This window comes from Ursus americanus, chromosome 8, assembly GCF_024610735.1.
Source record: "Ursus americanus isolate L20-20 chromosome 8, mUrsAme1.1.p, whole genome shotgun sequence".
NCBI classification, from domain to species: Eukaryota; Metazoa; Chordata; class Mammalia; order Carnivora; family Ursidae; genus Ursus; species Ursus americanus.
In genome coordinates this window covers 2,384,317-2,396,539 of record NC_142134.1, presented here as the reverse complement: position 1 = coordinate 2,396,539, position 12,223 = coordinate 2,384,317, and the positions used below count along the sequence as shown (strand labels likewise).

Genomic DNA, 12,223 nt, shown 5'->3' with positions numbered 1-12,223 from the left:
GTTTCAGTGTTTTTCTCAGGGGAAAAGCTGGGTAAAAGTGGAAAGGGAGCACAAGTGCATCAACAAAATAATCTCCTAAGAAACAAAAATAGTGCCAGGGTTCCACTCTAATTTCAAGCCAAGGAGTTAGTAGAGTTAGTAGAATTTCACACCCCTTTTGTTAACACTTTTCAGAAACTCCTCCGGGGCAATCCCTTCTGATAATGTTCCTGAGACAAACCCTGTTACAGGACAGTGACCTCAGGGCAAGATAACCTGGTGGGCCCTGCCGTCAGCCCCCTCTCCGTACTGCTCACTGCTGCCCCACTTTGCTGCTCCTTCCTTCCTCCCTGCAGCCTGGAGCCAAATATTTATTCAGTCATTAGTTCTTTCATTTATTTACTTATTTATTTATTCATTCATTCATTCATTTATAATGAATGCTGAAACCTGAGCTCAAACCAGAGTCATTAATTCGTTTAAGAAGGATTGATCAAATCGGTTTTGTTTCTGTGCTGGGGGTTGGGGAAACGGAAAGAAGAATTAAATGGCGCCTTTGTCCTCAAGGATCAATCAGTTTAATAGAGGAACTAAAATATGCCCTAAAATAGCTGAAAGATGAAAATACTGTTTTTGTTTCGCTCACCACTACCTAATCAGCACCTTAGCTGCCGTGGAGGGATGGCTGAGTAAAGCTGTTTGGGTGTTTTGCTTTGTTTTGGTTTTTTGAATGGGAGAATGGATGGCCTCATGGCTCCACGACAGAGACAAACTTGGAAGAGCCAGCTAATTGGGGTGCTCATGGAAGAGTTGGAGGCAGAGGCTGCATTTTGGCCTGGGTCTTGAGGGAAAGGTAGACATTTGAAAGCAAACCTCTAACTGGAGAAAAGAGCACAAGCAGAAGAATCAGCAGCAAAGCCTCAAAAATAGAAATCTGAGGTTGGATGGGAATAGTGAACGATTCTGCTGGTGTGAAGAGTCCATGAAAGAGAAAGGCAGGAATAAGGCTAGAGAGGTATGACAGGGCCATATTGTGTAAGGCTCAAGAATTTGGGGGGAAGTGGGTGGATTATTATGTAAGTTGTAAGACAAGCATGAGGATCTATACTCAGCACTATAAACTATACTCAGTGCTGTAAACTTGGTAGCAACGTGCTGAGGGACTTTGGAGGGGAAAGGCACAGGGACACCAGGTAGAAGAACTGCACTGAGTCTTCATGAGTTAAACTCCGAGTTGAGGCTGAGATGGATAAAAACTAAGGCAATGAGAACAGAAGAGAGAGACAAATGCCAGAGATTTGAGGACAGTTGCTGAAATTTGGCAACTGATAGAATGGGGAAGACAGCGGAAGAGTCTAAGATGATAGGGAGGATTCCAGTGCAATTGTTTAGAAGGAAGTGGTTTCATCTAACAGTAGAGTAGGTTCCAGAACAAAGGCGATTAATTCGGTCATGGACAGTTCGAGTTATAAAGATGCTATGGCTGGGAAGATACTCTACAGATAGCTGGCAGTGTTACAGATGCTTAAAAGGAAGGTAAACACATGGGTTTTAAATTAAGGAGTTATCTGCTTGGTACTCCCAGACCATTAAATCTGGGAGACAAGATAAGAACATCAAGAGAGTGATCATGGTAAAGATTAGAAGTGGACCAAGGACTAAATCTCTGAAGAAACGTCTCTTTGGGGAGGAAGGAGAGCACCGTCACAGAAGTGCCCAAAAAGTGGGAGGGGAGAATTTCTAGGAGGGAATGGTAAGACAGCCCAGGTTTCTGAGAGGTTAAGTGGAATGAAGAATAAGACATGGCTAGTGGGTTTGGAAACAGGGAGTCCGATCATGACCTGGAAGCACTTTTTCATTTGGGGGAGAGGGGATTTCTCATTTGCAAAAGGCTTCAGGTTAAGTACAGCATAGGCGATGAGAGCTCTGCCTGCACACTTGGTAAGGAGAAGGAGAACGGCCCTGAAGCCTGTGTGAGTACCTTTTAAGAACCTTCTTCACTGGGTTATTAGGGAAAAGAGGAAATGAAAGAATCATTCTATATTTCTGTATTTCTTGGTGTCATGCCTGGCCCGTAGGTTTGAATAAATGCTAACCTTTACAGTTGTCATCATTATCAGGAAAGGGATTTTTCAGAATAAGAGAGAAGACTGTATATGTTTTGTGACTAAGAGGAGGGTCCTTGTGAGAGGAAGGGAGGAGGGTAATTCAAGGAGGTCTGGAATAAGTAGGCACTAAGGGCAAAAACAGAGTGGTTAACTCTGGAAAAGGGAACAGACCTACCTTTCTCGGAATTAGGGGAGGATATGTGAAGTAACAGGGACATTTTGAGCCTGGGAAACAGTAAGGAGAAGGAGGTTAAACAGATTCGCATGCAATGGTTTCCACCTTCTCAACAAAGTGTGAGGATATCTCAACCGCAGGTAATCTGCTTAAGGCACAAAGAGACAAGTGAGAATCACTGTCCTTTATTTTGTGCCTGCCATGTATGAGAACTACGCTAGACACTTTAAATGATCTTCCTTAATCCTTGTGAAAATTCAGAATTATGTATTTGCATTCACATTATACGCATGAGAAAGTAAGTCAAAAGAGCTAACTCTCTCCCAGGATCGCACAGCTAGTAATGGGAGGGGCCAGGATTCAGAGGCAGGACTGTCTGACTCCAGAGCCTGATCTCTTTATGGGAAGGGAGCCCAGGGGGAAAAAAAAGAAAAAGGAGCTCCAGTAGATTGAGATCTTGCAGGTGTAGCTGTGCTGTATCATGATGAAGTCCTGCAGGGTGGTTATTCCTGTCAGTCACCAGAGCGAACATCAAAGAAGAGCCCTCTCACATGGGGAGGAAGGGACTGTGAAATTGAGGTGGACCAGAAATGTGAAATCTGGGTCCCTGAGGGCAGTAACAAAGAAAAGAATAGAGATATTTTTAAGTCAGGGACTGAGACTCTTCAGCACTATGGAAGAATGCCTGATGGGCACCAGTTATGGCGGGGAGAGGGAAGGACATGGGGGGGGGGGGTCTTGGACTTTAAGAGGAGAGTTGCTACCTTGGTTTTCCAAGGGAGATGATTTAAGAGTGGGCTTTCCTTCCCTTTCCCACAGTTGCCAGAATTCCTACCACTCAGCAGTTAGAGTCCTCTTACCATTCTGGGGTTCCAGAGCCCCCACCCAGACACCCTTCCACCAACTTAGGCTAATGTCATGCTCTGATGTATTATAATCTTATTCTAATTTAAATAGCCTGTTGAGAGGTTACACCGGGATGTAGCCTTGTTTTTCTTTTTGAAAAGATAATAAGAGAAAGAATGTAGTTACCTTATTTCCACTTCCTACTTAACTCAGCTCTTTATATTTTAATAAATTGCCTTCCATGGATAACATTTTAATCATAGTTTAATTATTTAATTGTGCATTCACTAAACAATCAATTATCGAATACCCACAATATGACAAACATTATTGCAGCCACCGGGGATTTACCAGGAAAGGAATTTGTGTCCCTACTCTGATAAAGCCCCTATTCTAATCGGGAAGATAGGCAATAATCAATGCAAGTAAAGTGTGTTGTAAATTAAGTAGTAATTAGTAGAAAGAAAAATAAAGGAGGAGAAAGGAGCAAGGAATACAGGGACTGGAGTGGTCAAATTTCGGTAGGGGCAGGGTGAGGCGTGACACCCTCCGCCCCCCCCCCCAAAAAAGAATGGGATTCTGCAAAGCCGGGAGGAAGGCAAGAGAACATGCAGGTATCCAGAGAAAAGAGTGTTCCAGCAGAGGACACAGCAAGTGCAGAAGCTCTCAGGCAGGAGTTGAGCTGGCCAGGTCAGGAACAGCAAGCAGGCTGATGTGACTGCTGGGCGGGGAGCAGTAGGAAACACGATCAAGGAGGAAATGGGAGTGGGGGTGTCAGATCGCCCAGGACTGTTAAGATGGAAAGGCATTGGAGGGTTTGGAGTTGTTTTTCTTTAACTTCTTATCGTGAATATCTTAATCATATATACTTGGAACAATATAACGAGTCCCCTTGTACTAATCATTCAGCTTCAACAGCTTTCACTTTGGGAGGACTTTGAGCAGAGGAGTGACAAGACTTGGCATGAGCTGACTGGAGCAGGATCACTCAGGAGAAAGGGCGGTGGGGAAGTGGGGCAGGCACAGGAAACACTGTTGGGAGACAGATCACCGCGGCTTTCAACCAGGGAGCAGCAGTGGCGGTGGGGAGAAGTGGTCAGAGCTGGGATATTTTTTGAAGGGCTGACTAGATACTATATATTGTATGCTCTGTTCAAAAAAAAAAAAATTTGAGAATGCATGTCGTGCGGGAAGGAAGGTAAGAGATATATCAGCTTCCCACTACCCTAGACCAAACCCCGATTCCAAAAAGCTGGCTTTTAAGTGAACACTTGTAACACGATTGATCCATGTTACATTTTGTGTCCTCCCCCTCTTTTCTTTTGCAACTATGGATGGTTGCGCCATACCAAGGGTAAGAATTTATTTGTAATTTACTAATGAGGCAATGATACCTTTTGAGTACAAGTCCCAATAATTTTTGAAGTTAAGAAAAGCGTGTCACTTATTTTCTGAAAGAATCATGATCTATAAGAAGCTATATTCATGTAATAAAATGGAAAATTAAAATTTTTAAATTAAAAACAGAAAAAGAAATGTTAGGTTAAAGTATGACAGAAAACTTGAAGTTTGAAAGCAGAGTTATAGGTAGACAGAGACTTTTCTTCCTCTCTCGGTGTAGGCGGTCACACCCTCTTAGCACATTTTGTTGTACTGATGGCAGAGTTCGCCGTTCTTATCCCGGCCCGACATCTGAGTCATATGTGTTGTTGGTCAGACAAGTAGGACAGTAAACAAGGTAAAGGAATGTGGCTGACTCGATGCGGCCAGGAGCGCTGTTGGAAAAGCAGCCGTGTCATCTGCGGTGAATGGCTCAAAGAGGATATTACTAAGAACACCTCATTTACTTAATTCTGAAGACACAGAATGAATTCCGGGGTCCTCCTTCTCTTGGCTGTCCGACCTGAGGTTATGTCACTTGTTAATCTGTCTGAATGTCTGTCTTCTTATCTACAAAATGCGGATGATAATGGCATCTCTGTCTACCCAAAAGGGTCACGGAGAGACCCAGGCGGAACCGGGCCCTTTATAAATAAAGAGAAGGAAAGAAACCGGTGCCTCCCTGGGACTGCCCATGTGCCTGGCACTGTGTAGTCCTTCAGCAGCCGTCTGAGGTCACATTACTGGCCCATTTTGTAGCTGTGGAGCATGAGGCTCAGAGAGGTTACCTAACATAGGTAAGGCCACAGAGCTAGAAGAAGAAAGAGTTGGCATTTGATCCCAGACTGGGTCAACTTTAAATCCCCTACCTTAAAAAGAAAGAACCCGCTTTACTGAGCGTCTTCCTACCCCGTGCCAGAAACTGTGTTGACATGGTTCTGTCCTATCTCATTTTATAAAGGTTATTCTGTACTTCCTGGGTGTTCAACAAAGAATAAAGAACAGTAAAACCTATTTGTCATCACCGAGAGAAGATATATAATGAAAACTATTATTTTCCTACTTTTTCCTGTTCTCCTCATCTTCCTTCTCCTTCTTCTTCAACCCCCTCCCTGTGCCTCCTCCTCTCTTTCTTCTTTGTTTTATAATCTGACATGCAGACTAACAGAGAAGAATCAATGCGTAGTAGAATGGTGTCTGGGGTATGGTTCTTTTAATGAAGGAGACTTGCAAGAGGACAGGTGCACTTCTGCCTCCTCACTAGTAACTCTGAGACCTCCTTTCTCACAACATACACCAACAAAACCAAACAAACAGGTTATTCAGGAATAACTGTCATATCCCAGCCCCCTACTAGGCAAAGGAGAGCTGTACAAGACAGTTCCCTCTGCTGCGGAATGGGGTACCACTACTGACCCCACAGCGCTGACGTGAAGATTGGCTGGGTGAGCACGTTCCCTTCCCTTCCATAAGAACAGTGAGTTAGGAAGGATACATGTACATGCCCTGGGAGTTTAACAAGCAAGAGGGGTAAGCCAATAACCCCTTTAGTTGCCACTTGGTTTTACCATCTTCTTGTTGCAGTAAGTTGCATTTGCTTTTCCTGCCCCAGTCCACTCACATTCCCCCTAAAGGGGACAGTCATGGAGTTTTGTGGGCTAAAGTGGTGAGGAGAGTGCTATGGAAGATGCATATTTAGGTCTTACCTTTGAAGCATGAGTGGTTCTAAATACGGAAGAGATGGGAGGGACACCCCTGGGGAGATTGGACCCACTTGCAGGGAACCCTGTGAAGCGGTGATGAGTATGGCTGGGGAGACAATGAGGAGGACTGTCACCACAGAGCCATTGAACGCACTGTTCTCAACCCGCTGTCTCCTACCCACCCTTCCCTTGTTACGCTCCCGCCCCTCTTTCAAAGCTCAGCTCTCATTGCTCCCGCAGGAACCTTTCTCTGGCTTCCTGACAGGTCAGAGCCCTATGACGTACGTCTTTTGTAAGGGCTTCACAGTTAGGTGTTTATATTTCTCTGTGAGTCTCTTCGAGTACTGTCAGCCCCACTCTTTAATTCCAGTCAGAACAGAGGTTATGTCTGTTTTGCACTCACATTGTATTCCTCATTCCCCGACCTGCTGCAGAGCATGAAACATAGGGGCCTAAGAAATACTCACTGAATAAATGGATATGTTTTGGTTTTCAGTGAAGTAATAGTCTAGATAGGAGAAAGAGTTTATATTTGAGATTGCTAATCCCATTAGGTGTAAGCACTGTAGTCACTCATTTAATCCTTACAAACAATTTGTGAAATCAAGTGCATTTCATTTCATTGTAAAGATGGAGAAATTGGTGTCCAGAGATGTTCACCATCTTTCCCTATTGACCCAGCTATATGATCAATGGCAGCAGAGAGATTTGACCTGGCAGCTTGACGTCAGAGCTCTTGGATTGAATCAGATCGCCCGCTGCTTTAACGGTAGAGGGACAAAGTTAGGTACGCAAGTAAAGTTAGGATAGATTTCTGTTTGAAAATTATGGATTTTTTTTCCCTCTTCCTTCTTGTCAATTATCATCATCATGGTTATCACTTCACAAGAAAAACTAAGCAGAAAAGAACTCCTTTGTGGGTCACGTCATACATTCATGTTGACTCTTCTTCTGCCAGAATGATTTGGTCAAATTTCCTCAGTAAGTAAATCAAAGGTTTCAAGTTCTGATTCCCACAAAATTTTAGACTACTTCTCTTAGTCACCTTTTAAGAACCAGTATGAACTTTGCTAGAGCATGATAGAATAACTTAAAAAAAAAAAAAAAGGAGGTGATTTGACTAAGTTTGGTATTATCTGTGACTCTAGGTTTCTGTTTTTTACTCAAAAAGCAGATCTAGCCTGTGGTCGTCAGTGCTATTGCGTCATAAAGCTCCTGGAAGAAAGGCTTAATTTCATCAAGGAAGCTGAGAAGTCCTGAGCACCTCCAAGAATGATAGCTGTTCCTAGAATAACGTAATTATTACTAGAAAATTAACAAAGCCCAATAAAATATGGCACTCTGGGAAAAAAAAACAAAAGCTTAACCCTAGGAATAAAAGTGGCTTTAATTGGTCATTTATTTCAGCCCCTGCCTTTAGACAGGATTTAGAAAAAAAATCATCTCAGGGCAGTTGTATCTCTGGGTAGGGGAGTGTGTTACAATAATCAGTAAGGTAATAGTTAACACTGTGCATTGCTCTTATTTCCTGGGCAGCGGTCTAAAAACTTGAACATATTTCATCCTCATAACAAACCTGCAAGGCCCTATTTTTCTCCCTATTTTCCAGATGAGGACCCGAACACTGCCCAAGGTCACACAGCTAGTACATGGTGGAACTGTCTCCAAACCTAGCTAGTCCGCCCCTGGAGTCCATGCTCATACAGTGTCTCTCGGTGGCCGATCACTCCCATTTTCACCTTTGTCTCCCTGGCTTGCACTGAAAGCTTAACTCGTATTTTAAGCCCTTAGCATTTAAGAGCCTGCTATGTTCAGACTCTTTCAAAAATAACCCAGCCTTCCTGGCAGATACAGTTGCTTTCTGTAAACTTCATTTTCAAGGGAACCACACTATTCAAAGAAGGAGTGAGGCTGAATAAAAATAAACAAATTCTCTGTAGAACCAATGAATTTCTGGATCCGCAGCAAACAGCTCTCCGGCATGGTGGCACTCTCTGAAGTACGCCCTCCCTAAGTTAGAATTCCATTGTCTTCATCTGCCATACAACCTGAAAATAGTATCATTTTTTTTCCTGTCCCCGCACTTCAGCTTTCTTCTTTCAGTCAGTATTTTGGAAAGTCCACAAAACCCAGGGGCGTCCCTGTCGTTGCCCTGTGGTCGATGTAAAAACCAGACGATGCCAGGCTGACCCGAAGCCTTTCAAATGGATCAAACTGCACATTAGTCACTGGCAAAGTTTTCTGGTCCCTTTACCTCAGAGACTACTCAGTTCCTCATTCTTGACACCCTCCGGTCCTGAAGCAATAGCAAGAAAAAGACGTGAGTACTTTCTTGAGGACACCTCCTACTCTTTCCTTCAGTGCTGGTGACTGATTCCTACATAGTGGTGACCTTGAAGGGTCCTGACATCCAAAGGGATTGGGCTTCTAAACGCTAGATCCCTTCTGGTGCTCCGCTTAAGTGAGAGCCTACCTGATTTCACCCAAGCGAAGCGTTTCATCATGCCTTACACTGGTGCATTCCTGTGCTCTGAGCACTTAGGACTGAAATTACATGGTCTATTTAGTGCTTTTCACCGTTCACTGACTGCTAAAGAAGTCCCTGTAGAATATGTCATCATAACAAAGGCTGATTTCACATGTTGACACCAAGGCCCGAAACTGGCATTGGCGATCCAGGGACGGTGCAGGCACAACAAGCAATTTTGGAGCAAACCCAGAACTTTTCATTCCCTGTCCTGCCCTGAAGGGCAAAGGCTTTCTTCTGCCTGTTTTAAAAGGGGAAGCACTAAGTTCATAATTATTTTTATGCCCAGAAGGCTTTTTTAAGTGCTATACCTGTTCTAGAAATTATTTGTGCTTTGAGGTGGTGGTCAAAACCAATTTAACCCTCAGCGATCTTTGTGATGAGCTTGCTCTGCAAGGACAGGAGGCCACTTCGTGGGAAAGGCCTTCTCCTTGAGAAAGGGGTGTTAGAGGATTTGAAAGCAAACTTTGGTAGCAGCTCTGGGCCAAAGTTCAGGCAAAGACGCCCTAGGGTTTCCAGGGGAGCTATATTGTTGATTAGAAAGGATTCTGTCCTTTGCTCAGGGCAGGAAACCTCTCTCCCCCAAACCCTCTGCCAGACAATGCCAGCTCTAATCAGCTTCTCAACTCTTGCGGTGAGAGATTGGATTGGGAAAAAATCAGTACTGAAAAAAATCCCAACAAAACCCTGCCTCAGTGAAATATGAATCCATTTGATGATATTTATAGTAGAAGTAGACTGGTTGAAGGGGATTCTGTCTTTTTCCAAGAAATTTTATTGGCAAGTGTAGATTCTTCCTCAAATTAATGTCAGAAAGACTTCCATCAAAGATTCGTTGCTAGATGGGATTCCTGTCTACTTTCTTTTCCTTCTAAGCTATGGACTGCTTGTACAGATTAAAATATTTCTAATGATTGTATAGTTGGGAGATCCTGGATTTAGGTCACTCACTTCCTCAAAAAGAGACAAGATGAGCTAAGGAAATAGGATAACCAACTCTTCCCAGTGCTAGCCCTGAAAGCCCTGGAAACCCCCTCAGTCCCAGGCAAACCAGGATGGCTGGTTACCCTTTAAGGAAATGTAGTGTATTTTCAATAGTTTAGCTGAATTTATCACAGAATTCTGACTTATAGGATTCAGGAAAGTAAAAATACGGTCTATTCTGTTACTATGATTTTAGTGTTGGGGCTTTCTCAAGGGAGGAATCTGTGGTCTACTATAGGGGGCTGGAGGACCAACTAGAGGAGAAAGGGTGTCCATGCTGTCTTTGCTTTAAATGCCATTATCTCCATGCTACTTCCTTTTTATGGCTCCTGTCATCATTTTAAAGGTGCAACAGTTAAGAAGATAAATTACATTAAATAGAAAAAAATTCAATTTTATAAAACAAGAGCTGAATAGGTGTCAGATCTAAGGATTTGCATGTAGGGAGTGCACTTACTTGAAGAAACTTACTATGACCTGGACATATGTAACTCAGTTATCAGAGCTCATAGCGGAGAGTGCTGCCGAAGGCCGCGGTGTCCTGACAGATCACCACAGGCCAAGTCCATGGGCTTGGGTATCCATGGCCAGCCAGGTCCCTGACAAGACTCTGTCTCCTGCCTAATCTCATGGCAGAGACTTGGGGTTACATTGCTTCTGCTCCCCTTTCTCCTTCCCTTGATTTCCATCAATCCATCAACCCTACTTCCCTTCTCGTGGATCTTTTACCCAGAATTCATTTGTGACTGAAAGTCGTGATGAGGGTACAGATGAAAACGTGTTCTCAGCTAGTAGGAAGGGGGAAGTCCCGTGGCTACACAGCATCCTCTAAGATGTACCGTTCCAACTTGAACAATACAAACAACATTATAAGTGGCCTGCTTCCTGGAGTATATCCTCCATGCACAAAACAACCGGCATTAGCCTTTTACTTTATTTCCATCCCGTCATTTGTTCATCACGTATTTTTTAAAAATGGAGCTGTGGTCGTGTATGTACAGGTATGCCTACTTTTGTCTCATACTTTTTACACTTACTGCTTTGTCACAAGCGTTTTTCCGTGTTGTGGTATGGTCAGATGTACTAACTTTTTAAATGTGCTTCTTACATAGATCTGCAACTATGTGGGACCTGCAAAGGTCATTGTCCAGTTGGTCACAAATGGGAAAAACACCCACCTGCATGCACACAGCCTGGTGGGAAAACACTGTGAGGACGGGATCTGCACTGTAACTGCCGGACCCAAGGACATGGTGGTCGGGTAAGTGAGGGTGTGTGATACTGTGGCAGGCAGCAGCGGATTGCATGGCACCCGGGATTTTGACTGAGTATGTCCTTTTCATTAGGAACCTTCCCAAGACTCTCAGAGGGCCTTAAAATGAAACTGTGAGCTCTCACTTGGACTCCAAGGAAAAAGATACCTACATGTCTGGGTTTTCTTGAGTTTGCACCATGATTCTGGCCTAATTATTTATAGCACCCCCTTTTAGTCTCAGAAGTGGCCCAATTTGGATGGTAAATTATATGGTCATTTAATCTATGAGGCATTTGTGCAATTTTTAACTGTATCTTCCTTCTGGAAATAAAGATAAGAACCAATTAGAAGAAATGGAATGACGGCAGAAATAAATACCTTATAGATGGTTTTATATTTTTGATGATTCTTTTAATGAACTATTAAGTCTGGATTTATAGGGTGAACATTTTGAGCATAAAAAAAGATAGATAAATATTGTTTTAGTTCTCTGCTATTTAGAAAGTATGCACAGATAAGAAGCCCAGGAATGCAAATTTGTTTTGGCATTCATTAGACTTGAAATGTAAATACAAAGGGACATATTCATTTAAAAGTTAGACAGAACAAGCAATTTTAAGTGAATGAAGTATAATAAAAGAAATTCAGCCCAAAAGGAGTAAGAAACTTTAAATTAATTTTGTTTAATTCTTAAGAATATCCTTCTAGGGTTTCCTAATACTGGTTTAAACAGCTAATGATAAAATCCCAGTTAATCTGGACTAGTCACTCAAAAGAAAAGAGCTGTTTAAATCAGCTGTAATTAAGTTGATGGTAGCATTTCAGGCTTTGAATTCGATCACGTTTTAAGTTGGTGGTTATTGGGGAGGTTGAGCTTTCGTGTTCCTAGGTATTTCTTTCTTTGACTGTGAAAATATTCAAGTGTGAAAAACCTAGAGAGAGAGCTTTCTTTTAAGTCACTAAAAGTGATTCTTTTGATGTTGAAAAAAAAAAGACTCTAGATTGGAGGAAGAAGCTTAAATTGATTTGAAAAATTCAGTTGTGCTTTATATGAACTTGTTTCAACATTCTCTTGAAAGACTGGCCTGTTTCCTGTTGAGTGTCACAGCTGGTTCATCGTCTGTTTTGGAATACTCTTACAGTTCCTGACTGACCCATGAGAGCTTTGAAATGCAGGGTAATTGTCAGAGTTTCAGACTAATTGATCACTTAGTGTTTCTGCGGATTTATCTCAGTAGGCTGCTATCAGTTTGAAGTGTTGGTCCT

The 12,223-nt window shown here is 42.8% G+C and overlaps 1 protein-coding gene across 5 annotated transcripts in view; it reads left to right on the top strand.

Moving 5' to 3' along the window:
• The window catches only part of NFKB1 (nuclear factor kappa B subunit 1), a 110,748-nt gene that overhangs the window by 52,357 nt on the left and 46,168 nt on the right, over window positions 1-12,223 (top strand). For all 5 annotated transcript variants that reach the window (XM_045792580.2, XM_045792587.2, XM_045792596.2 and 2 more), the window contains one exon: window positions 10,815-10,963. In XM_045792580.2, coding sequence (XP_045648536.1) covers window positions 10,815-10,963 — 149 coding nt within the window. The remainder of the gene's footprint in view (window positions 1-10,814; window positions 10,964-12,223) is intronic.